This window comes from Anser cygnoides, chromosome 5, assembly GCF_040182565.1.
Source record: "Anser cygnoides isolate HZ-2024a breed goose chromosome 5, Taihu_goose_T2T_genome, whole genome shotgun sequence".
Taxonomy (NCBI): Eukaryota; Metazoa; Chordata; class Aves; order Anseriformes; family Anatidae; genus Anser; species Anser cygnoides.
In genome coordinates, this window is record NC_089877.1 from 11,927,050 (window position 1) to 11,954,878 (window position 27,829).

Genomic DNA, 27,829 nt, shown 5'->3' on the forward strand with positions numbered 1-27,829 from the left:
CTAAGGGTTCTCTCTGCTTTTGGCAAAATTTTTGCTGTCCGAGTTAAATTCTTAGAAAAACCTCAAATATAAAAAATGCAAGAGTAAGGCAAAAAAATAAATCTGGAGCTCTTTCAGTTAAGGGGAAGAGATCATCATATGCAAAAAGGTAGAAGAAAACTCCATATACAAAAACAAAACCAATTGTGCCCTTATGCAATGAACCCAAATTATATATTACAACACATCTTAATCCAGCTGTAAGAGAAACTAGTGGCAGTAATTGTACAGCCCTCCCCCTCAGAGAGAGGGAATCTTAGTTGCTTTTAATGTTATTTGTTCTTTGTGAGAAATTAGTGTAGAGCTTAAAGAAAGCTTGAAAAATCACACTCACCTACCAGTGGCCACTTCTCTTCTGAAGTTTCTCTTTGCTGAGTTTCCTTTCTGGAGACGTTACTCTCTCAATTATCACAAATATGTTTTCTGTTAAACTGCTCATGTTTCCAATTAACTTTTGTCATCTATGTCTGTTTGCCTGCCCAGCAGCCTGCTGGGGATTAACGGCTCTTACCTATATTTCTCTGCCCTCTAGCAATAAAGTAAACTGTGTATAGAGCTGCATTTTTTTAATTCAAAAATCAACAGCGGTTGAGAGCGTGCGTTTTCGGCAGCAGGAGCAGCCCAGTGAATTCAGTCCTGTAAATCATGAACCGCTGCAACCACACAGGGACTGTTTTACTTCACTTTCAGCTGCTCACTGAAGATACGGCTCTGTTAACCTCCCTCCTCTGATCCAAACCAGATCTACTAAAGATTTAAAGCACATACATCTTCATGACTTAATGTAGAATCGGGTTTCTAAGAGTACTAGAGATTCCTTAATAATAAACTCAGTCATTTCACAGGGTTATGGACAAAGCATGAATTAATGATACTTTAAAAAAATATTACTGAAGTTGGAAGATTTCCAGGACCGTTATTAACCAGTAACTATTATATTGGCTGTTCTTGCTAGTCCTCTTCCTAAGTCCAACTACCCACGTGCAGATGGAAAGAAGCATCTACCAGTTTACAGACACATCATGCTTCTTTCACGACACTGCTAGCCTGCTGACTTCAAGGGAATTACCCCTGTTTTAGTCTAGCACACAAAGAAAAACCAAGCCACCAAACACCCCAAACAGCAATGACACTTGCTCTGCTCAAACCTGCTCAATTCAATCAGATGGATCAAGGAAGGCTGAGCAAGTGATAGTGCAGGAGTCACACTACCTGCCAGCGCAGGGAGGGTACTGACCCAATGTCACTGTGCCCTGCCCACAGACAGGAGGAAGGCAAGGTCAGAGCTACTATATAAGCTGTTGGAAATATTACTCCCTCAGCTTTTAGATGCTCTGCACCATTGCTTTTACCTTGATGCTTTTGACAGTACACTGCTGCTTTTTATTATTTTTTATTTCCAGATGTCCTCCTACCTATCAACATCTACTTCTGATTGCAACGCCGCTATGCTCTCCTTTTGTGATGTCCAAACAAGCAAGCCTTTGTCTCAGCCTGCATTCCACAGAAGACACTCAGCAATGCAACAAAAGCTTCACAAAACTCCCAACTGTGCGTCATTTGCAAATAATTTGTATAGCTTCAGCTAATGAATAAATAAGAGTAATTGCCCATCTCAATACCTGGGTACTTCCACAGAAACAGCAGATTCACAGTACTTCCAAAACTAAGTCCCTAGTCCATTCCAGCCTAATAAAGTTGAACAGATCTTGACATAAAGCATACCTATGCCCATAAATCAACAGATCTGTCTGATTCATGGCCGTACACAGGCCAAATTTAGAACCGGATCCAGGGATGAACCTAATGTATAAATCAAAATGGGCAGCGAACCCTTTACTCTCTCAGGAAAACCAAGTTGCAAGGAGTAATAGGGAAATTGACTAGGACAACATAAAAGTGATGCATGGAAATTCATTGATAAAGGAGCCACCTACCAAGTAGTGCTTATTACTTTACATATACCTAGAGAATACAGCAGGAAGCAGGGGGAAGAGCTATTTGTGCAGTTGGCTAGTACAAGATATGCAGCAACACAAACCCAGCACGGGGTGCTCAGCCTGAGCACGCAGCCAATGGAACATCCTTGGAAAAGAAATGTGATCTTTTCAAAGAGACTCTTAACTAAAGTTAAAAAAAAAAAAAAACAAACAAAAAACACCAAAAAACAAAAACACAAAACACCACAAGTTGTGTGTTTATGCGTAAGAACAAGGCCATTCTGCATTCCCTAATCTCAGAGCCTACCTAGAGTCTTAGCATGAGGTGCAACCTGCAGGCTGAAGCACACACCTCAGAAAACAGATACCTGAGGACCAGGCTGTGGTCCACAACCCAATTGTAAAAGTCCACCTCTAGCTCAAACACTGAGCTCACTGTTAACATGCTGCACATCAGCTGCGGGAGGAGAAACAGAAGGCAACGCCCACATCAGCACAGCCTTCCTATGAGCAATACAATGTTTTCCTGGAAGTAAACAGCAAGTGTTGTTTCACTTGGGAAATGAACTTCCTCCTAACAGCCCAGCTGAGTGCTCCACTCATTGGACATTTAGGAAAAAGGTTTTGCTCTATCAAATGAAATGGATTATTTTTCCAAATCCAAAAGCATTTTTTTCCCCCCCAACAAAATCCAGAACTTTTTCATTTCTAATTTCTCTGAATGTTTTTACGTGTTTTGTTTTGAGATTTGGTTTGGTCATTGAACAATATACACTTTTTTTTTTTTCTTAAATAAACACAGCATTCAGTTTGACCCCAATGCATACACACATCTGTTTGGAGCTCAGTTGCACTTCCACTGCCAGTGGTGTAGAATGAATATAATACAATTCCATTCAGAGAGTTTCTTCTCATCTACAAACATGTCAGATAAATCAGAATTAGGACAACAATACTATGACTGTAACAACTTTTTAAAAATGGGTATATGGGGACATAAATGTAATTTTTAGAGTCTCTACCTAACGTTTTCCAGTAAGCACATTCTATGAATGCTGGATTCTACACATTTGATACCAATGAAAAAATATTTATAAACTTTGAAATATATATATATATATATATGCGCTAAGCTGTTACACTTTGGGGAAAAGAAAGAAGATATTTTCTTACACAAACTGGATGGATTTTGATTTATTCTCAGGCCAAATACAGTGAAACTGGAAATTCCAAGTCCTCAAGTTTTTCTTAGATTCTACCATAGAATGCTAATGTAAGAAATGAAAGGTTCACCGTAAAACACACTCTTGAAAAATGGCTTCAGTTTACGAAAGCTCCAGCCTTTTTCTGATTCTCCATTTCTTTCTTTCTCACAAACAAGTCTGCTGGCTCTTTTACTCCTAAGACCAATCTTGGTAAACGAAAGGGATTCTGCTGCCAGAATGTAGATTCAAATGCTAGGTTTCCTAATGAAGCAGTAACATCAATATGTGGATAATACATCAGCATGCAAAGGGGAAAGTTTTATTCAGAGTAGCATAGGCCCTTCTTTCATGAAAAGGAGAGCAGGTTTCATGCATTCGATTAATAAGCTTATTATTTCTCATGCGTTCCTTTGTGAGGGAGATATTTTCTTTCTTCAGCAACCTGCATTAACTAAAACTGACTATAAAAGAAATGTTTTCAAAACCAAGCTACGGTCTACAATAAATAATGATCTCTTTCCTCTTTTCAAAGTCAAATCTTGGCCTGAAATCTATTTTGTTCCTAGTGTTCCTGTTAAAAAGATGTTGGTGGTCTAGTTCCAATGCCAATACGCACTGTAGCATGGGTAAATCTGATTTCAGCTGCTCCTGCAAAGTCTTAACTGCAAACCTACCCATTTGTGATGAAAAAAAAGAATCCGAAGGCTTATGATTTAAATCTCCCACTGAAGTCTTTGAGAGCTTACGTTATAATAAGGTCAGGAGAAAATATATGCAATTTCCCATCATTTGTCATGTTCAGTCTAAGCAAGTGTACTTTGATTTGCTATAACCGAAAACTTTCAAAAACATTTTCATTACAAGCATGAAAAGCAACACAAAGACAAAGGATACTCTCATAGTTATGTCTTCTTAGAAGGGTCAAGAACTTCACACTATTTTTATTCATTTCAGAATGAATAAGCTGTCATTTTTTATTTCAAAGCTATGGGAAAAATAAGAAGTTCTCATGAAGAGAAATATCTTTTAGTCCAGCCCATAGATTAGATAACTGAGTTAAAAGGAAATCCACAACCAAACTCTAATTTAGGACGTAAAAGCAGAGCAGCTCTATGACATTATAGTGTCAGAACTGCAGAAACTGTTGTGGCAGTTTCATCATTTCCCATGTAGAGGAATAATTAGTGAGTCCTGACCTTCCCCAATCCACCAACCAGAAGACTCTCCTTCAAAACACTGCAATTAAGAGTCCTACAGAGAAAAGCTTTTTAGTTGAGCTATTCTTCAGTGGTGATTTATCATGCCTAGCGAACCCCTGAAGTATGGAAACGTCTGTATTTCTGCCAGGAACCTACTATAAAAATCAGAATCTTTCCATAACCCAAAACAAGAACAGGTAGAGCAGAATGTTCCTAACAAGAGTACCCTGGCACACAGCCCTCCCTCAAAATAAGCGAAACTCTTCAGATTCACAGAAGTTTCTATTTCAGTTGTAACACCGCTGACCCTAGAGAACTAAAGCTGTGTGGAGCAAGCAGGCTGACTGGCTGGCTTAAGGCTGGGGAAGAGGCACGGCCTCCACGGGCAAGATGAGTGAATCTTTGTATTCTCTCTTCTACTCTGGCCCACAGCAAAAAGCAACAAAAATGTTTTCTCAAAGGCAGAGATTGCCAGATAGGGAAACTCTGCGTAATCTGAGAGACGATCAGTTAAGAAACATTTCGCTTTGCTGAGTACAAAAATTTCATCAAGCTGACTAGAGTTGGTTTCCTCAACTTCTATCCACTGGCCTTCCCTTTAGGGGTGATTCAATTTATTGTAATACAGGAGAAAAATTACCCTTACTCCTTGATATTTTCCATTTCATTTCCTTCCATCCTTCCTTTACTTATTCAGCCTCAACAAGGTAGGCTATGCAACTTCAATAGCAGTTGCGTGTATTCACAACAACGTACTGTACGTCTGAAAACCCGTACCAGAGGCTGAAGATATGCCAGTCACTAAGCTTTCACATTTCTGTAAAGTTCCCTCCATTCACGCAAAGCTTCAGCATATGAAACAATAGTACTGTTGTTTACTAGTTTACATCGCCAAGACTTGGTATTTTTGCTGAGGTGAAGGGAAATAAAATTGGAGCACAGGCAATCCTTTTCTCATTGTCTTGACATAACCGACTAAGACACTTGAATTGCTTGTTGTTTTTGTTTAGTTACTGTAAAACTCAAAATGCTGTCCACATGACTGCTTAAGAAAGAAGTTGGAGGGACCTCCGTCAACCACATACCAGTTCTATTGCCATAAAATAATGAAAGCAAGTTTACTGTGCCATTCCAAACGAGTTGCACTCTCCATTTCGTCCTAGACAAATACCATTCTTATTCATTACTCTTGATTTTTCTTCTCATTATTTGTACAATAAAATCCCCCAAGATTACTCCTAAGAGGGTTATTCAATTCATTAATGAATTCCAGGCAAGGAGCTGTTGAGGAGTCTTCATTAGCCTTTACACAGAGGTGGCATCGACAATATGTATACACAGTGGCCTCAACCCAAAACACCTATCCTACAAGTTGGTAGGATATGAAATATGCCATAAACATGTTAGTGGTCTGAGAACCACACGTAGAGAACACTGACACTTGGCTATTCTGATTATTAGCACTAGCTCCAGTTTGGGCTTGGAATGACCACGGAGGTAGAAATGGAATCAATTTTTTAGAAGAGAAGTGACAGGCATTAGGAAAAAACACCTCAGAAAACTCCCACTGATGAATCGATGCACCAAGCTAAGCCACCTACTAACTGAGAAATATCGTATTCTGCTCATTCAGAAGTCACATAATTGTCTAGCTGTAAACAGTAAAGTTGCAAATACCAATGTATTCTCGAACATGGGTATTCTGTTTAACCAGATGAGTCAAATCAAACCATTTAGCAATACCAGTACTTTACCATCATATATATTGACACCTATACGTGAACATACGTAAATATGTGCAAACCTATTAAACTTGTATATAAAACAGCAGATAGACAGATACTACTTTCTACACTATGGTCTTCTTCATTTCATCTTTCTGCTCAATGAAACTACTCTAAACTCCTTGACCTAGCTGTGTCACCAAAGTTCTGGTCATAGGAGTGGAAGAAAATAATTTTTTAACTTCTTCCTCTCACGCAACAGCCACCAGTGGAACAGTGTCAGGCTGGACATCTTCATGTGTTTTTTTTTTTTTTTTTTTTTTTTTAGCATTTATCAGATCACTGGGCAAAGCTATAGACTACTTTAAGGAAGAATAATACCATATTATAAGCTAGACTTAAAATAAAAAATGCGTTGAATCCATTCAATTTCTAGGTTGGAAATCTGCAGCAGCAGATCTCTCAAGCCAGGACAACATGCAAGTAATGATCTACTACTATTCGTTACAGTCATGAAGGGTTGACCACAACGTGATGTTCATCAACCACTTCAGAAGTGGCAGTAGTTCTCTGGAGCCAGTGATGGATTCTGTAGGTGCATTTGGTTATGGACAAGGACCAGTCAAAAGGCTCAACTGAAAAGCCTCAAATGGAAGAGGCCAGAGATGCTGAAATATACTTATACCCAGGGAGAGGAGGCTTCTACTGGTGTGGTAAAAGCATACTGGCACTTACAGAAGTCTGGGATGTAGCAATACTCCTGTTTTCTTTCCTATGATTTAATAGTGAACTTCAGTTTCCATGGTTGCTCCTCTGGCACAATTCACCCAGCAATAAATTTACGGGAAATGGTAAATATTTATTTTAAAAGGAAACATCTACGAACTGTAAAGTCCATGAAATCCCGGGCCAGCTCTTCAGCTGGTATAAATTAGTGTGGTTCCACTGTCTCCTGTACAGCTCTACAGATGTGCACTGGGCTCCTTCTCAAGGTTACATTTTACTTCAAAGCACAAGGGTGTTTGGTGTTTTTTTTTTTTTTTTTCCTAATCCTAATGAACTGTACACTTTAGAGCATGTCATTGGCTATTTCTCTTTTTTCTTTTTTTTTCCAAAAACTTTTTTAAAATACAATTTTGGCTTGTTCCTAAGGCTTACACGAACTACGGCAAGGTTCTGTGGTCTTGCAAAGCTCCATTTCAATTGCGACTAAACCTTCAGTTAGCCTACGTTTAGGTAAAAGAGGACATATTTTTAAATGCCAAGTTTAGCCAGTTAAAAAAGTTGTAGAATTGAACATGAATATGATTTACTGCATACTTGTGTCTTGTCCTATAAACGTGCCATACGGCTTGTTAAATTCTGAAAGTCTTTAAGCTGTCTTACAGGCACACACGCAATATAAGTATGTTGCTGAAGATTCACTCAGATGAGCCAATCTTTTGAAAACATATTTGGAAAAGTGACAGGATGCAAGCAATACCCAAGGATACACAGACAAGCATGTTGCTTGACACTGACTCCCATGACAGTCACCTCATGACATAAGCCAGTAACCTTACGTGTAGGGAAATATAGAGGAAATAATCCACTGTAACTGGGAGAAATAGTTTGAGTCAATACAATTACGTGTATTAAAGTTGACTGAAATGTTCTGTACTTAGGAGAAATTAAATGCCTAAATATAAAAGCACAAATAATCAGCTATGCAACAATACTGCAGAAAAGAAATAGGAGTTACAGTATATAACAATTGCATCCCTCTAGAATGTGACACTAAGGAAAAAACAAACGTCATTCAGGAATGCATTCTGAGTGTCACATATAAAACATAATGTAATTAGTCCACCCTACTCAGCACAAGAGTAAGGCCTCACATGAAGCACTGCATCCAGCTCTAGCACCTCTCTAAAAGAGATTGACAGCCCCAAAAGAGGCCAGGAGAGATCATCAAGACAAACCAGATTTATCACAGAGAACCTATAAGAACCTACGAGAGGAAACTTGAAGTAGTAGAGTTTGTTTAGTCTAGAAAATAGAAGGCTGAGAGGAGGCATCGCAAGTCTTCAAATATGTAAAGACAGTTATAAACAGGACAGAGACTGGGGGGCAATAACATGCCTAATTTTTAGCCAAGCAAAATCCTGACTCTTTCCATTGATTGTTTTATTTATTTTTAAAAGCTACCTATAATACTAAACAGACACCGGAAGGAACACAGTAAGCGACTGTCAGATCTGCCACAGGACGTTTCAGAACAGACGAGCAAACACCGCTCGGGTACAGGCACACTTGGTTTTACTGCAGAGCTGGAGCACAGACTCCGCTGTTCATTTACAGATGCAATTCCAAAACCAGATAATGTATGCTGTAAACTTATCACAATTTTAAATGCTGGTCTTTAAACAGAGTTAAAACCAGGTGTATCTGCTCTGCAAAATTGTGGCTCAAAATTGTCTAATGATAGTGTAAAGTAGTTTTAGACTAAGGAGCAAACAAAAACCTAGCAATTCTCCCAGGAAGAAAACACGAAACAATCAATCAGACTCTAAGAGTACCTTTCATGTCATCCCATGCACTTTCCTTTCTCTCTCTGTTTTTATTTTTTCCGTTAAGCCACATCAAATTCACGATATCAAAAGATAAATAAATCACAGTGGACATTTGATAAATACCTCCACTCTAAGTTTATATTTAGAAAACTTGATAGAGTTACTCCAGCATCTGCTTTTTGGTAGTGCATACAGCAGAATGGTAGGAAACACCAACTACGTTGCATCTTTTCATGTAAGGTTATGGATTTGTCAAGGCAAATTATGTAAACTTGTTTTATCATTGGTCTGACTTGCAGAGAAAGCTGTCAGTCAGCAAGGACGAAGAGCAACTCTGGGCTGTCAGCACACGTGGGCACACAGGCAGCCTTCTAAACACCAAGCGCAATCTGCTCCTTGCTTCGCACCTCACCGAGATGAAGCACTTGTACATTTTTAAAAGGGGGAATGACCTAAATTTGTGATGTTTTCACATTCTCTGTTGAGCCAAACACTTTTATTTAAGAGTGAAAATCCCTTTTCCGCTTTTGCGGTTCTTTAAATCTGAGGAACTTTTGCACAGTCTTATCAAGTCACCACTTCAAAAGTAAACATTAGGCTCACTCAATTTTCTGAAGAAAAAGAAAACCGAAAACAGAGCTAAAACCACACTGGGTACTAAACAGAAGTCACAGTGACTGTTCTAGAAAGTCAAACCCCGGAATTTTTTTCTAAACCTACACAAACACAATTTCAGTCATGAAGAAAGATACGACTGCCACAAAAAAAAACCTTTAACTTACAGCAATCTGTCGCAGGGGACGACCGTTTCATTCTATGAAACCACTTCCCAGCTTTCCGACATCCACACGCTGTTCAGAGGCATCTGTCCATCGCAGGACCTCCGCTGATTTCTGATATTCTGGAGCGTGCTGCTAACGCTGCTGCTGCCCCCCAGTGCGACCAGCTGGCCCCCAGCAGCCGCAGAGCTGGGCGCAGCGCTGGGGCTTTGGCACGGCCAGCAGTAGTTTCGGCTGCTCACACAGAGAAGGTCAATGCCTTTTCTGGATCAATTGAAGTATATCAGAGTTCTCTGCTGGAAATCACAGTTGCACACTGCACGTAAAGGACTATGCTCGAGACACCAGGCTTTATTTCTCATTTCTGTGTTATTTAGCGAGCCGCCTGGCTGCCACCAGGTGTTGCAGGGACCGACTGGGCAGGGAGCGCTGTGCAGACAGCGAGTCCAAAAAGCTGCAAATTGCCTTTTTGGAGTTGTATATACTCTCTCTTTCGTAAGATATCAGACACTTCTATTTCAGGACTATTCAGCCTTTAATTACCAAAAGCTATCATCCAAAATGCTAAGACTTATTACAGTAACTGTTGTTTGCTAGCTTCTATCAGCTACCAACATTACCATGACTTTTTAAACACATGGGAGGGCACTGCAAGTGGCTTTCAGATCCCTTTAAAGCAGGGTCCACACTGAGCTTTCTGAAAAGCTCCCCGTGAGACTAATTGGCAGCAGACCCTGGCAAGCTTCGCACGCTGCAGAGGTTCAGAGCGACGCCAGTAACAAACACAGCCTTCCTCAGAGCTTCACAAGCACAGAGCTGCACAGCAGCCACCTGCGAGATCAGATCTGGAGGCCCGGCTTTCATGTTACCTCTTCTCAGGCAGTCAAACAATCCCTTGTCTAATAACTCCTCTTGCCTGGCTACCAAAATGAACAAAACCACAGAGTACAAATGCTATTTTAGGCCCAAAAGATTCATTTACCAGCACTGGGACGTCACTGTTTTCTCCCACTGTTAAATGAAAATTTTATAATATGGTTATGGTCTCTAGCTTGAAATCATGTTGATATGAATTGGGGACAATAAAATCAGTTTATTTAAACTTTTTTTTTTTTCCCCAAAGGGCAATAGCAATTTGAAATGAGTTCTCATCAGACCAGGGTGGTTATTGACATGCCTGCAAAGAAATGTTTGCGCTGCAGCTGGCAACCTGACCACCACTGAACAGGAACAGCCAGGGGGGTTGTTTGCTTTAAACATCACACTTGTAATACCGTAACACAGCAGTCAGTCAAACCTTTCATTGTGGTCAGTGTCGTGTGATCATCTCAACCCTTAAACACCACAAAGAATGGCTTTTTCTTTGGCCAGGAAACAAGGAAGAGTAGGAGAAGAGGCGGTGCTGAGCCCTGGAACAGGCTGACCATGTGTGTGAATGGATGGATGCATGCATAAATAGATAGATGGATAATCACTTGTAACTTCGGCCATCCCAGTAACCTTTCACCAGCTCTGACTCTAGCTGTCTGGATGAACCCAACGTCTTAGCTCCCCTGCCACAGCTGTGACAATAACTGGCCCTGTACCTGCTGCCAGAAAAGTCCTTCGGTTGCAAATTCAGCCTCTACACTGAATGCTACTATAAATGGGTATAAAAAAAAAAAAGTTAACTTCTTAACAGGAATCTCTATCATGTTTTACAAGTCTCAGCTCTTTTTTTTTCACCACATTTTTTTCATTCTTATACTATTATTAGGCAGAAAGGAGAGAGTCTGCTTTTTGTCCCTGTTTATTATTATTAATTTATTGAGAGTGGAAAAACTGTGTGAGGTTAAGCAGAACATAAGGCTTCCGGTGAGGAAGACATGCAACATCAGAAGACAGAACAACTGCCCAGCCTGTCCTTGATACAGGAGCCAACCCCAGTCAGTTTGAACATCAAATATTTCATCCGGTTTTATGTGCAGCTACAGAAGAGGGCTTGTCCTCCATTGTCATGCTCTTAAATAAAAGATTTTTAATTCAAGAAAACTACTAGGATCATCTGAGTTGACCTTAAACGTATTAAGCCAAAGAATTTCATTCAGTAATTTGAGCCAAATCCTTAACCTCTGCCTGAACATCAGCTCTTGGTAGATATCAAATTTGGACTCATTATGTCTAATTTAATCCCTTTCAACAGCTAATCACCCGTGTTCTTAAAAACCCAATCTAGTTTGCTGTCTGAATTGGGCTAGTTTCAAATTCCAAACAAATGGATACTCATATGAAGTCTACTGAGGTAATAAAGAGTCCTTATTAATACAAATCTCACTCCGTACAGATATCTTGTAAGTAACAAAGAAGTAACCTTTTAAACAAAGAACATAAATTTATCTTTTAAATACCTAGCTGCAAAGGAAGTTTTCCAAACCTCTAATTATGCTGTACCCTTCTTCTCATTGTTTTATGCACATCCCTTTCTTCAACGTCCATTTGAATGCTGCTGAAAACTTCAGCCTTCAAGATACTACCCCTGACACGAAAGGTGAGAACCCTGCGTTTTGATTTCACTATGCATATCTCATCTTGTTCCTGGTAAGGTCTTAGAACGCAACAATCTCAAAGTCAGTATTTTTAAATTGACTTTGGTTAATTTGTGGTTGACTTAATCCAAATCTGCTACTTTTGAATAACCTTAAGCAATCCTGAGTTTGAGAAAAGCTCAGTATCACACTGAGCCAAGAATGTATTCTCAGGTGCTTTTTATATCAACGCAGGATTTAACATGACTCCTCCAGGAGTCAGTACCAGGTGGGTTTTCATATTCCTAGCTGTGAACACTTCTTTGCAGCTATGTGAATTTAACTTTGGAGAGTCATTCCTACTGAAGCTATGATGAGATATGTCATGCCCTCTTGAACTGTACCGACAAATATAACTGCCTACATACAAAGCACACACATTTTTAGCACACATTTGGCGTACGTAACCATACACCAGTAAGAAATGTTTGTTCAGCAGAGTGGAGGTTTCCATGCCAACATTTCACTAACTTGGTAGTCAGTCCTATTTTGATACCACAACGTGAAAAAGATATACAAAGAAATTCCTTACCTGTCCTTTGAGATACACTAATATCTCCTCCTGTTTAGCTAGGTAATACTTAATGAAGTATTAACATTTAATCTCATGTAAAATGAGATAATATTTAAAAGTATCAAAGTGTGGTAATTTCATACTTGCCAGAGCTCATAGCTGGACTAAAGTAATGTCAGCCCCTTAGTGCCGACTCCACAGAGGTTTGATGCACACAAAATTGTCATTGCCATGAGAATCTCTGATTCTCTGAGATCTGTGGATCCTGGTACTTCCCTGTATATCAGTGCTACCCTCTGTATGGGAACTATTTTAGCTGTGTTAGCAGGGTAAATATGCCTGTAATGAGTAGAACATGGTCTAGTTTGGACCATCACGGTATTACATTGCAATATACAAAGCTTTACACAACAACAGACCAGAACTGAGCATCAGCATAGAACAAGGGAAAAGATGGAACATTTAAATAAGAAAGGCATTTAGGACAGCAACAAAATATTAAAGATTTGTTCTTACCAGGTAAAACTATCAATCACAAAGCACACTTCAGTTTTGCTTTGCCTCTGCTCCCTAACAGAGTCCCTTAAAGAAGTCACTGACACTATTTAGTCAATGTCCCATCTATTTTTAATACCCTACAAAACTAACCATTTCTAACAATTGTAGAAATCACAGACAAGTCCAGGTTATAAGAGACCTCTGGAGATCATTTGTTCCAACCTTCAGATGAAAGCAGGGTCTTAGATTAGTTTAACCAGGGCTCTGTCAAGGCAAGTCGTGAATACCTTCAACAAGGGAGATTCCGCCACTTCCCTGGACAAACTTTTCCAATATTTAATTATTCTTGTAGGGAAGAACTTTATTCCTATTGCCAGACAGAAAATTCCCCTAAAGGAACTTGTGCCACATGCCTTATGTCCTTCACCATGCATTCTTGTGAATACAGCAACCAGCCTTTACATACTAAAAGACGGTGATTAAAAATATACTGCATTCCAAAAGGCATTACCTAAACTTTGAAAGAAAGAAAAGGAATGCAACATCAACCAGAGGAACACACACTTCTCTTACTTTCCTGTAAATACAGGATATCCATACCTGGAAACTGAGACACACGGAGCTCAGATTATAGCTGAGTCAGCAGGATCTGATTTCAGAACCCTCTGATGAGACTCATATCAGTAAGTTCGCAAGAATATGGCTATTAAAACATTTATTTCATTTCAGTGCACGAATACGTATGCATGAATTCTCTTTCTCTTAATACTTCCTGTTTATGAGAAACCTGACATTATTAGCACTGCCTTCTTCAGAAATCTGAAAAATAAACATTTCCTTTGATCTCATATGGAAATGGTCCAAGTTCAGTAGTGCCTTTTCTCTACTGGTATTTTATCTAAAATGCAATCCAAAGGGAAATGTGTCATTTTTCCCACGGACTTCTACTGCCCTCTGTAGGATTATTTTAAATAAAATATTAGGAATAAAATAGAAAATAAACCTAAGCATGTAAGCCTACCAGTCACATTACTGTATCACACCATAAACATACTGGACATGACATTAAGTTGGCATTTCCTATAGCTTCCTAATTTTAGGGATTTTACAGACTGGGGATACAAGTCAGAGAGTAATAAACGGAATATTCCCATACAATGCTACCAGACTCTTGATAATGCAAAATGAAAACCGAGTGCCTGAAGATCAGTGAAGACAGTAGATACCTGCAGGTGTTCAGAGCTGGTCAGGAATACCCACCATGTTGCAGAACAGCAGACTGCTTTTAAAGCCTGTATCAAAGGACTGTCAATTTTGCATAGCTGTGCAAAACACTGGAACAGATTAATGAGAAAGTCCACTGTATTGAGCTCTTTACTGAAGTTGAGTGCTTCAGTTTAAGTTTCATGCTTGATTCTACCTAGGACGCAGTTTGGCTCCTTCCTGCCATGGACAAAAAGTAGTTTTCTTTACTCTAAATTGCACAAGCAAATGAAGTTTTGGGTATTTCTTATTTGGTCAGCATTTTAGAGAATTAGAAGGATATGGCTACGGGAAGCCTCAAGATAACTGTTAACATATAATTCACATAGAGGCATAGAAATGCAAAGCTCATGTGATGGTTAACATTCCCTAGAAATGTTTATGATAATTGAGTTCAGTGGTGACCTTAGGAAGTGGCTGGTGCTTTTCATGTTGCAGGACGTTTGTGGTGTTAAAGGCTGTTAAAGGCCAAAAAGGTAAGCCAAAGGTATACTTACATATGCGTGGACTAAATAACTTGGACTATTCAGATGTGAATTAAAAGGCTCCAATTGTATGAAGGGATCATGATGACATCAAAAACCACAAGCCTGTGTGGATCATTACTTCCCCACAATCCAAAAATGCAATTAGATTCTAATTTTTTTTAATCTCTTTGTAATTTTATATGAATAAAAGCCTATAACATCAATTACACACAAAAATACCCTGCCTAGAAGGCTACAGCAATTACAAATGGCTCATCACTGAAAATAAAAGCATTTTCTATAGCATGTTGCCATTTTATGGCACATGGAAAGTGGACACTGAAATTCCCATGAGTGTGAAGGAAATTTTCCATACAAACTGTGGGGGCTAGCTCCAAAAAGCAAGTTTAAGCTATCATGCCCTAACCTCAAAGAAAGCGTCTAGAGGATGGAAATGGGTGTCTAAGTCATCCTTGCTAGAGAAGATGAGTCTTCTCTTCAACTTGAAACTGGTGTCAGAGAGCTTGTGAAGACTATGAAAGTAAAAGAAAATACTGAAGAGAAGATCATCCCTTAAATCAAGATTTGAGTACAAAGTTTTGGGACAGCAATAAGGCAGCCTATCTTGACCTAAGGGTCTGTAGTATGTCCTTGGAAAAGTAAAACAGTAAAACACCTTGCAAGTGAGTTATAGGAAGCTATTCTTATTTTACATTGCATTTACGTATGAGCGCTCACCCAAAACATGGGAAATACCCAGGCTTTGCACCCTCCTCAACAACAGTCAACTCAAACACATCCTCCCAGGCTTCCATGCTATAAGCTGTGGGGAAGTGATAATTGCATTGACATTGGCAGGAAGCTATCCCACTTCATTAAAAAAAAAAAAAAAAAAAAAAAGATATGCAAAGTCCATGGAAACACAGAAGAGTACCACCATTCTGTGGAACAAAATGGTTGGAAGACAGGAAATTTGAGTTCTTCTCCTAGATGGTTCCTTAGTTCCTGTGTCTGATTGACAGCCCTCCAAATTGTTTGAAAGCCCAAGACCCCCACCTGCTAAATGGCAGCCCTACCCAAGGGCCACAGATAACCACTTCTTTCACTCATCTCTTGTGATCACTGTTGGAATTCTAAGCATCTAGAGAAGTTCCAATTTGTAAACATAGTTGCTCGTGGACTTCTAAGTACTTAAGGTGTTAAGTGGAAGCCTTGAAGATCTCACCCCTGGATTTATACACCCAAAGCACACAGTGATTCCTGAAGATCTTCTTAGATCTGGACCTCACTCCACGACAGACAAATTATACCACCACATGAAAAGCATGCAGTTCCTGAACACATGTAGACATGTAGACACACCAGAGTTACAATACTGAATCAGTTAGTATGAAGTCTGTAACAGGTGCTGAAATGAACAGGAAATTACATGTGTAATCCTAACACATTCTAATTTCATAAATCATTGTAAGTTATGCATTTCAGCAGACGTATATTCTAATGACTTCTACCAAACTGATTTTTATTTTCATTTTTGAATGCTTTGAGATTTCTAGATTTGACAGATTTCCAGAAGTGAATAGCCAAAAGTTTAGACACTGATTTAATGCTGCAAGATTTCAACAGGTTTCTAAATAAACAAACAAACAAAATCAGTCCCCCTATCATCTTACACGCAAAAAACTTAAGCATCAACTGTCAGCAGCTGTCAATTAGTTCTACAGCTCAAGAGAAAGACCACATGTATACTGCAAATGCTATTTTCATAAAGCTCCAAAAAATCCAAAAAGAATAGCGTACCAATATTGTATTATTTTAAATTATCTGTTAGCATTCAATTATTGACTGTTACATGGAAAATTAAACCATATGAAAATCGAATGAGTCTGTCATTAGGCATGACAAGGATCCTGAGGTGTGAATTTTTCTTTTTTCTTATTTGCACACAACAAATAAATCTTATTTGTCCAAATGTTGTAGTGTGCACACAACCAGAAGGACTTTAAAAAAAAATAAATCTATATCTACTTAAGTGTCTGTGAATAGTTCATTTTCTCAGAAATCCTACTTGATGTATTTCTGTTATGTTTTTCCTATGTGTTAAAGCAACGGTAGTTACATTTATTCATGTCACAGAATTTTTCTCTGAATCCATCCATCATTGCTTGTAAGAGAAAGCTGAACTTAGCTTTGCAAAAAAGGTTTTAGTTCAACTGCAAAATCTCCAGAAGTCTGTTACATATAGCATCTCCCACAGCTTCTTTTTTCTTCTGAAAATAAAGAAGTAAAAAAAAGTGCTTTTAAAACATGCTCATTATCTACACTGGCCTGCGTACTCTTGGGCGAAGGGCAGACCCACAGTTTTCATCAACCCTTGTATTTACATCCTTCTATCTAGGAAACGGCCCGAGTACACCAACTGCTTCTTCCTCTGTGCTCAGAGCCGATCACAGGAGACTTCAGAAGCACACTGGGAGCTACAGTCAGCTTTATTTCTGTGACTTGGACTTCACACTCCAATTTCTTTCAATGCTTGCAAATGTCATCTGGCAAAATCAATTCAGTTCCCAACGTTCAGGATAAGCAAAGCCCTGCAACATTCCAGGTCTTTATGACAGAGAATATCTCCTTATGTGTACTCCTTTGCTAAGAGTACACATATATCTCAACATACACACTGGCTTGCATGCATCCAAGAATCTATTATTGTTATACAACAGCATAATAGTTTTAGATGTTACATAAATCCTTTCTAGATTTCTTGAAAATCAGTGGTCTCATCATTAACTGACTAGTGGAATATTAAAAAAAAAACAAACAACTAGGTTATTTATTTTCTAGTAGCTAGCTATTCCTCCATGCTCCATTTACTGTCCTTTTCATTTCTGATGTATTCTGTTTCAATTAATGCACTTTCTTTGCCACAAGACACAGACGACTGACTAACAAGACAGTTCGCATTTGGAGAGAAAGGCCACAGATTATTTAAAGGCTGCAAATTACATCCTACTTTGTAAGAAACTATTCAAATGTAACACACCAAAGGCTACCTTCTATCATGAAGTGATCACTCATGCCAAAACAGTCTGCCAAAACAGACAGATTTCTTTTTCTCCCGTTTCCTTCTCCAAAAACACGTAACAGAGCTAGTACTGTGTAAAGGGATCAAAATTTACCACAAGGGAGCTGACTGACACACAACATGGTCGTGTAAGTCTCATTTCCTTAGGCAAACTTCAGGATATGGGTCAGAAAACTTGAATTGTCTTAGCAGTTTGACAATAAACTTGTCTGGCAATGTTACAATTAATGTAAAATAAGCCAAAAATTTGTCAGACCAACTGGTTTTGTTTCTCATGGATGCAAACCAACTTTATGTCATGACTGTGTTTTTAAGTAAAGGTCAAGTTCAACTTACATAAGCCCTTTTTTTTGGAAGGCCATAATTTATGACTGGATTTTTTTAATTTTTTTTTTCCCAGAACCAAAGTTCTGAGTATTTTATGCAACATATAAAGGCCATGAACCTCAAAAACAAAACAAAAAACCAACTAAAACTTCTTTCAGGCATTTGCAACACTGAGAGGAAGCAGATTATCGTGTATGCTTCTTCAGTAACCACTTTATCTTACTGAAGAGATGGATTACAATGAGGAATGAGTGTTGCAGAGCTGTCTGCCTAAACAGTTGATAGTCAAGCTTCCCAGTTGACAAATGACTGTTATTTCTCTGTATGTGAGAGAGAGGAGCTAGGCAGAAGACCAACGGCAAGATTTTTCTCTGAAAACGAAGAAAAGAAAGTCAAGGCTGAAACCAGCACTTGACTTGCCTTATTTAGTCATCTTGGTAAGCTGAGGGGAAGCCAAGAGAGTTCAAGTTCTCTCTTGACGGCAGCTGCCGGCTTTACCACCCACCCGTACACAGGTACCGATCGCCCAGCCAACCGATGCACGCCCGGGCCGCGCCGCACCGCTCGCCGTGCCTCACCCGTCCAGGAGCCAGGGGACACCAGCACAAGGCCTGGTATTGACGAGGGGGACCGGGGAAATATCTCACAGGAAAATAAGGCTCCATCAATTCTAATACCCTCACTTCTATGGTTTGGGCTGTAATTGCTAGATAGGGTAATAATCCAAAATTAAACTCAGGCATAGGGCACGAGGGTCTGGAGAAGGAAAAACACATTTTCCCGAAAAGAAACAAGCACGAGAACTACAGGCAAGTTGAGTCAGCCCAGTGCTTTTCTCTCATTCAAAATACTCACTACTGTTAACAGAAGTTATGCACATACAACACGGAGACTTGAGCCTAAAGGCACACTGCCAAATGGCTGCAAGAAGACAGTATTGAAACACAGTATGGATCTATCTTTGTAAGGGCAACGACTTTGTTAAGGGTACAGAATTAGCTGCCAGCCTAGGCCAACAATTTGACCGTAGCAGACTAGGATAATCTACTCAGTTTTCACCAGTCATGTCCTCCAAAACTCTGCTGGTTAATGCCGCATTATAGCGCTCAGAGCTACAAACCCGAGCTAATGAATTCTGTCAGATTACTAACTTAGTGAATAGACACAAAGTCAGTAAATGCCATTCAAAAAGCAGCAGTACAGACAGAACACAGTACTCGCCATTTCTGATGCATTGCCATAGACACGGTTTCTCGGCAACATTTATAAAAATACATCATGTTCCTGCCTTCGAACCCTACACTACATGACTCTTGAAATAAAATTTAAATAATGTATTTTAAGCACCTTTGACAATAGTGGAGGAAAGGAAAATAAATGGTGCTATTTATCATATAAAAACATCGAAGAACTCTTCAGTGGTCATTTTCCATTCCTGTCAAACTACTCAACAAAATGCCTTATTGTTGGATTAATTTTCTACTCCCCTTTGTCTGTTTTTGACACAAAATGAAAAAGCCTGTTTCACCAGCGCCAGTTTTTCTTGAAGCTATTCTTTTGTGTGTACCTTCAGGACAGCAAGTCATAACCTCAGTTCTAGTAAAGAGGGATTTTAGCTTTTTCAAGAAAAGCCAGCTGCTTCTTATATTGTAAATGTCATCTTTACAGCATTCAAGGACCAAGTATCTTCCTCCTGAAAGGAAACTCCCTAAAACAGAGCAAGCCTTCAGAGGTCCCAACAGACCAATGCCATTTAGACCCCACCACATGGTGTCCTTTCCTTGTCCTTGACTGGCATACCAGGCTGAACAATCAGAGAAACAGAGGCTGCAAGTACTACTGAAGACTTGCATAAGAAATTAAATTTCTGTTTATAATTTACAGTTAGTTTTTATTTCTTTCAGTCTCGAACAAAAATAATTTCTGTCAACTGTTGCAACAGAACCCAGGCCAGCTATAGTCTGCTGATATTTTAAGAGACTCTGGTGTAGGGGGTATCTACCCCCGTTAGCTGGGAAGAGCCTGTGCATGGCTCATGCCAATGAACAGGAGGGCTGCCTCAGGAGCATCTTCAAACAGAATAACAAATCAGGTAAGAATATCACCAAAATCCCTTTTCAGGTTTAAAAGCATCTAGGGCTCTTCATGCCACGTCTCTTTTGAAACAGACAGTCCTTCGGGGCTCAAATCCTTCTGTTATATTTTTGAAATTTATTTGGGGTTTCTTTGTTTTTATTCAGGCTTAATACCAAGATATGATAGTTGTTTTGAGGTTCTTGGCCATTTTGAAACACAATGCAGATTGCTAAAAAGTTTTTTTGTTAAAAAAATGAAAAGCTAAACACATCCAGGCCGTTTATGAAGCTTTCTCACTTGAACATTAACACTTTTCTTCTTTTAGCAGATTTGAACACACTTTTCCTTTTTAGTATCAAGCCAACAAAATACTGTCTGTGACGTTTTGTAGAAGCTCATTCTGAGGGAGATGAGCAATAAATCATCCTGCTCATCCTGAAATAAAAAGATCCCTTGATAGTATCAATACTACAGTATTCTGCAAGGACACAGTTACAAGCTATCATTTGGTTTCATGGCTGAGAAATGACTACGTTTTACTGAAATAAGACAGTAAATCTTAAAAAAGTTACCACAGAAAAATTCAAAGTTGTAAATGCTGTAAAGCAATCAAGCTTGTGGAGTCAGTTTTACATAGGACGAGTTATCTTGGGGAGAAGGAAGAGATGTAAACCACACTGCTGTCAGCACCAGTAGCTTTTGCTTGGTGAGAGGGATGGTTAAGACAATGATAGAGCCAATATGTTGAAGTGAGAGCAAAAATACTGAAGAATTAACAAGAAAGGAGGAGTTACAGAATCTAGGAGAAAAAAAGGACTGCTTACACTGTAAGCCACTACCATTTTTAATGACTATAATCTAAATTTCTATAAACTGTCAAATTTAATTCTGCCAAGGAGCTAAGTTACTGTTATTTACTTATAACAATAACTAAAAACAGTGAATTTATTTTTTTCTACATTATGCTAAGAAGGAGAACTAAACCTAAATGACAATATGAAGGATGTCCAGGCAAACATTCCTTCACTAATCTGCTTTTTAGGTATCAGGAGTACTGAACTTTATAAACTGAAGACCTGGTGGGGAAATTTCTTTTTATGACAAGTTACCTAGAAAAATACAACGGATTCCACAAGTTTAGAAATAATCTGATTATCTATACCGGAGTCAACTTAGATGACAATAGAAATTTTCATTTTATAAAATACTGTCATTGGAGAGTGCTTTGTTCCTAACTGTAGTTCTACAAGAGGCTGATCAAGAAAACATGAAATTAGTAAAACGATTGCCATTAATTTAAACTAGATTGACACTGAAATCCAAAAAAAGATTTTCACTAGGTAGTCACTGAAGCCAGCTCTGATCCAGGGGGACTGATTTCCCTTTTGAAAACATGCTTAAACTAAGTATATTTTGGGAAGAACTCAAATGCACCTGCACGCTAAAACTTCATGACTGCTAGTATTTAACCTGTTTTTAACCACCTTTCAATCCTTATTAGTACAGATATATTTAGGTATATGAGAAACAATCATTCATCTACCCTTTCATATATAATTGCCATATGTGCTGTTACACCTTTTCTTTGCCTACTGCCTGCCGTAGAAATGATATCTTCTACCCAGTGTAGTCACAATAAAAACTTATCAGCCTCAGTCACGTGGAAACGTTTATTAAAAATTTACTTGGAGAACGCACCACTTATTTTAGAAGTGTGTAAGAGTAAACATCAAGTTAAAGCTCTATAAGGATTTGTTTTTGCAAAGAGCCCCTTACCACTTTGAGATAGTCTTACAACTTCTGGAACTTAGTGGAAAATGCAATTTCCTCTGAATAAAACCACTATTCAGAAAAACTGAGAATGCAAAAAATTCAAGCACTCACCTTTTTCATTGCTACCTGTTGGTGTTGGGGGGAGAATTCCAGGCTTAGACTTGTCGTAATTGTTAAAGCTCTGGCTGCGTCGATTGTTGGCACTAATAGAACCACGAGTCTTGGTCTCACTGCCTGCAGCAGACACCCTCGTGGTAGGGCCTGGAAGCCTGATGAAAGAATTACAATAAGATTAGATATACAAAGAAGAACTCTGAGAAAGCAACTGTGGAATACCACGAGTAAGCTGAAAAAGAAAAGGATCGACACCACCAACATATTTTTTAAGGTCTTTGTCCTTATGAAAGAACAAATCAAAAAATCATCCTAGATGAAAAATACAAGGTAAACCAGTTCAAGTCTGAATTGCTTCACATCAGGCAAAAAAAAAAAAAAAAAAAAAAAAAGAAGAGAGAACCAAAACCATTTAGTCAGATACTTTAATATCTTTCCATGAGAGTTTTTGGCTCAAAAAATTTCAGGATCCAGTTCTAAAATTCCTGCCTACGTTGACTAATAGCAGAATTGGCAAACAGTTAAGTTGTTTCTAATAGACTCAACAAAGAATATACTTAACTACCTCCCACCGAGTAAGGTGATATAATCAGACCTTCTCTATATAGCTCCTTCTTCCATGATTCAGCTTTCATTAATGGTCACTTGCTGTACATCTTGTAAATCAGAAATAGCTGCAGTATATTCAGTGCAGTAATAGCACTGCTGCAAGCTTAAGGCCAAATGAGACACTACTATTCTTAGACCAGATTGCTGAACAGGGCTACGCTTATTTTGGAAATAACAATGAGATAGAATACGGCTGCCTTTTTCCTTGTAGGGAAGCACATTACAGCTGTGGTCTGAAAGCTACAAAGCCTAATGGCCAAGCCCAGCAAAACATTAACTGGATTTAATTTGCACCCATAAAATCACACAAAGCTTATGTTTCCCCTCTTAGGGCAGCCACATTGTCAGTGAGCAGGTATAAGCTTCTGGTTTAAACTGAAAAAGGATAGCAGCAAGCTGTTTCAGGGAAGGACTCTCCAATTTTGCATTTCCTTACTGTAGCCCATATTTAAAAGATTTAGATATTTACCTAGAAAAAAAGGCAGTTCAGATACTGGAACAAGTAGACAGGAAAGGATACTTGTTGCATGCTTTTCAGGCAAAAGGGGACTGGTAGAATTTTCTAAAAAGCCTGATGAGTAGGAAAGCCACAGGCATCGCATCTCAGAACAATGTGTGTGCTTGAGTCCTTCAAAGTCAATGTTTATACACGCAGTTGCCATGTCTGCACTGTATTTTGTGCGCCAATGAGCATATTTCCACATTCCAAATTGATGAAATATAAAACATTGAAAGATTTATTAGTTACTCAAAATCCACACAGAAGAGAATTAGTGAAACAGCTCACAGTTTTGAAAAGCAACAAGATCACATTAAGGATTAAAAGATAGTATCAGTTCGTGTCACATACAGTAGCACTGACGGGGACTTCTCTGTGCTGTCTTTGTATTTTCTGTACAGAAGAATCTCTTTAGCACTGTTCTGTATAAAACAAAATAGTCAATTTGTCTTAAATAACCTGTGCCAATAATAGGTTGAAATGCAGAAGTCCCAGTTATCTGCAAGAATGGGGACGCAACAGACCAAATCACTGCTGTGCCCATGGGAAGGAAAAGAAGCCAGGAAGGAGTCTGGCAGCACTTCCTAAACAAACTGGCTTCTCAAAGACTAGTGAAGAAATAGGAAATAGGGAAAGAAACATGAAGGAAAAGAACAAAAATGTCAGCAGCTGCATGCACATGCTTACAAAGCTCAAAATGGGAAAAAACATCAGGGCATCATTCAACTACGAAAGCAAAAAATCATTCACAAACTCAAATCACCGCAGATCTGTCACAGCACATCATGGTTCTGAGGTTTACTTTGTTGAAGCCTTTTAGACAAGCCCCTCAATTTAGCCAGGAAGAGCATCCTTTTTCAACACTGGGGGGTGCTAGGAAGTTGTACATGGCCGTAACTGCGGGAAAGTGCAAATGGGAACCCCCCAGAGATGCTTCATCCACGGTAGAGGAGACTATGCGGGAAGAAGCAGGGATATTGCAGGGGAAGGAACAACTGCTCTTCGTAACAACTGCCACACTGCTCTTCTGTAGGTCTTGGGGGGCATTGAGGGGGGGGCATTGAGACAAGAAAGTTCCCTAAGAGCTCGTTTTGCTTCATAGGAAACAAGCTAGGTTTCTCATGGGTAGGGAGAACACAAAAGATACCTCAGCTGTAAGTTTCTACAGAAGGACGAAACACTGCGAGTAGGGGCCGAGCACCGCAGCGGGGCCACCAGAGCACCCAGTACTAGAGGGGAGCTTCCTAGTGTCTGACAGGAGGCAAGGGACGTGTCCCCATGATGGGCAGGAGAAAAGGCTCCCCACACATGCCCACGCAGGCTTTGCAAATCTCGCATTTTAAAGTAAACGAAGCTACTCAAAGCTTGTGACCACTCAAGAAATGGCAAGTTTTAAACGCAATCAGGACTGTCACTGCCAATAAAAACACAGAGAATAAAAAACATATGAGCTAAGAAAAACTCTTGAAGAAAGTATAATCTCTCCTACTTTTTTTTCCTGTAGTTTAACGGACTGATCTTTTTAGCCCATACTTTTGGTCTTAGGCCAAAATATTTTAGTGGCATTTGTGAAATCTAGGAAAAAAATCTAGGTGCAGGGAGACGTTCCTGGCTTCTTGCAGCCGCAGACAGGGCACCGAGCTCAGAGGACACTCTCTGTTACTACTCTTCAGCATCTCCTCTAGGCAACTACGAACTGTCAAGTCATAATCATGATCAAGAGAGAACACAAAAAGGAAACAGGGAACATTTTAACAGGGGTTATAATGCAGACCTTCACTGTTGTCGTAAAAGAAGTAAGACGGGGGAAATAAATCCAAATTATACATAACTAACAATCTATACAAACTTGCCAAGCTGAATACAATCATAAATAATGGTACACCAGCTTAGCAAAAATCATACAGAATAGTTTAATAATGTAGAACTATATAAAGCATCCTCATAAAACATTTTTTTATATAACTGTAATAAAAGGAAAGTTAAGATTAATAACCACATTAGTAACACTTACAGCAATCCTTATGAGTGCTGAGATGAAATGGCCATAGGGGCTGGCACGCAAACCAAGGTGGGATTCAGGACAAAAAATAAGTTGAAATACCTATTTATCATTTTCAGGGAGATTAGATATTCTCAGCTTCAGAACACTGGGGAGTGCAGGAGCTCCAATGGAAACACCCACACAATGCTGTTTGGGCTCACATGGCGTGTGCGAGGAATGGTCCACTTACTAGCTGGGACAGCACTAGCCTGACGCTACTGGTTTCAATAATGCAGATCTAAATACAACTAATACAGATGGGGAAAGTGGGGAGAGCACTCCCAGAACCATGTTTTGTTCTCAAAAACAAAAGCTCGTAAGGATAAGAAAACAAAATTATTTTCTTGTGGGCCATGCCTTGGAGAGAAAAAAAAAGAAAAGAAAAAAGTTAAAATTGGTCCAATACTTGCATGTTTCAGCTGCTTTTAAGATGCCTGATTACAAACAAGGAAGTAAATATATTCAGCATGAACCCTACGCATGCATCCAAAAATATTGCAAAAGGATTATTCATGCTTTGCGAAAGATGAAGAAATGCTAACCTAGAAGACTTTTTCTGACCAAGAGTGAATCGGATGATTTTGCTTTGAGATGAGTCCCTGGGAGATGCACTGTATGACAGGAAAGAAAAAGTGGAAGACATCATTGAGCACAGAAACTTTTTGGTTTTTTATGCCACTGAATTTAGTAACTAGTTTAAGGGAGTAAGGAGCTTTTATAAATTTCAAGAAAAAGAGCCTTCTTGCCTAACTACAACTTTAGGTCAAAATCAATTTTCATAAAGTAATGAAGATGCAATTCTGCATGCAAACTCACATTGTATTACTCTTCAGTTCCTCAACTTATTATATATGATTTTCTGTAGCATCTGAGCAATTTCAGCTTACTATATACTAAGTGCACGTGTGTGTGTATATATATACACATTATGACATTTAACGCCTCAAAGTTGGTTATTTTTAAATTGCTTGAAACCCAGCACAATCCACACAATGGACTGAAAATATTAAAGCAATATTCAATGATCCCATACATCTTACGTTTTTTTACACCAAAATCAGAGAAATATGTCCAAATACATCCTTGTTTTACAGTAATTATATCCTGCACAAGTTTATACATGCTGTAGCAACACTATATTTCAATTACACCAAAATGCCATTTCCATCTAAGATAAGCATGGTTCATTACGAAAAACATAAGCAAACCAAAACGAGCTCAGAGTAGTGTCTCTCTTAGAAGGCCTCACTCAAGCTCTCTATATACCACATAAAGCAGCACTTACGCTAGTGTTCACCCCGATATGTGTTATCTTAACACCAATCAGCCTTAACTTAACCTGTGATATTTTGAAACAAATAAGCTTTCACTAAGAGAGTAGCAAATATGACTTCAGCCTTTCATCCTGCCCACTTATTCCCACTAAAATGCTCATCCCCTTAACAGTGGAATGGTCAGATAAGCAGAAGGCTGTAAATGTATTCACACTAGTACTGCCTTCATCAATGGCTTTTATTCTAACCCACAAAGAACACCTGTAGGATTAAAGACTTTCAAGATACAAAGACCCCCCTCTGTTACCTATACTCTGATCTAAGAGCACCAACAAACACTAACAGTGAACATTTTTTTCATGTAAGCCAGCAACTTATTCTTGTTGACCAGTAAACTTAGATTTGATTTTGACCATCACCAGTTGTGATGAGCTCTATTTCTTCTACAACTATCAGAACCTTCCATTTCTTAGTGAGGACTAATATTCTCGTAAACTCAGAACTGCAGTTGGTCTTCACGTGTCCAAAGTATATACTCTGTAATAGCAAGGATATGTATGTTTTGCAAGTAGAAGGAAGCAAAAGGAATGCTGAGAAAAATATCCTTATAAAATACGGTGGCCTTGCAGGTATTCTGCACTCATTGAACCGAGTACTTCTAGCATGGAGAAAATATTTAAGCACGTGTTTTGATTTCCAAAGGTGTGAAGTCAATTGCTACCCAGCATTCGATTTCCAACACTGACTTTATTCTAGAGTAGAACTAAAGAAAGCAGTTTCTTTGACTCTTGAAGACCTTTAAGAAGAAAAACAAACAAACAATGAAAAAAAAAAAAAAGGAAATTTTCCCACCTTGACTGCATTTCTGGTTGTGCTTTTAACTGATGTTGTGCAGCTTGCTGGGGCTGTTGGCACTGAGTTTGGTGTGAAGCTGGCACCTGTTGCTGCTGTTGCTGTAGCCCGACTTGACACTGAGATGGAGGCCCTGTTTGCTGGGACACTGGGGGAGGTTGCTGGGATGGATGGTGTTGTGGTTGCTGTTTCTGTGGCTGCTGTTGCTGTTGCTTGTATCGAGACAAACTGAAGAAAAGGCCCAAGATGGCCTTTAGATTCCCATTCCTGATTTCTGTAAGGCAATATTCAAGAGTTACTCAATCAGCCATCAGCTGTTGTTTCTTTTTGACAGTGCAGTCTTCTTAACACCATCTGAACTCGTTTCCTTCAATACATGACAGACTTTCTGCAAATCTCATTGATATTACAGCTGATTACCATTGAGCACCAACT

At 39.0% G+C, this 27,829-nt stretch overlaps 1 protein-coding gene across 9 annotated transcripts in view; it reads right to left on the bottom strand.

The window, feature by feature from the left end:
* The window catches only part of NAV2 (neuron navigator 2), a 422,583-nt gene that overhangs the window by 114,291 nt on the left and 280,463 nt on the right, over positions 1-27,829 (bottom strand). For 7 of the 9 annotated variants that reach the window (XM_066997396.1, XM_066997395.1, XM_066997394.1 and 4 more), the window contains 3 exons: positions 27,395-27,668; positions 25,811-25,879; positions 22,114-22,271 (listed from right to left, as the gene is read on the bottom strand). In XM_066997396.1, the coding sequence (XP_066853497.1) occupies positions 22,114-22,271; positions 25,811-25,879; positions 27,395-27,668 (501 nt within the window). The remainder of the gene's footprint in view (positions 1-22,113; positions 22,272-25,810; positions 25,880-27,394; positions 27,669-27,829) is intronic. The other 2 variants (XM_048050015.2, XM_048050013.2) reach the window with 1 other exon arrangement.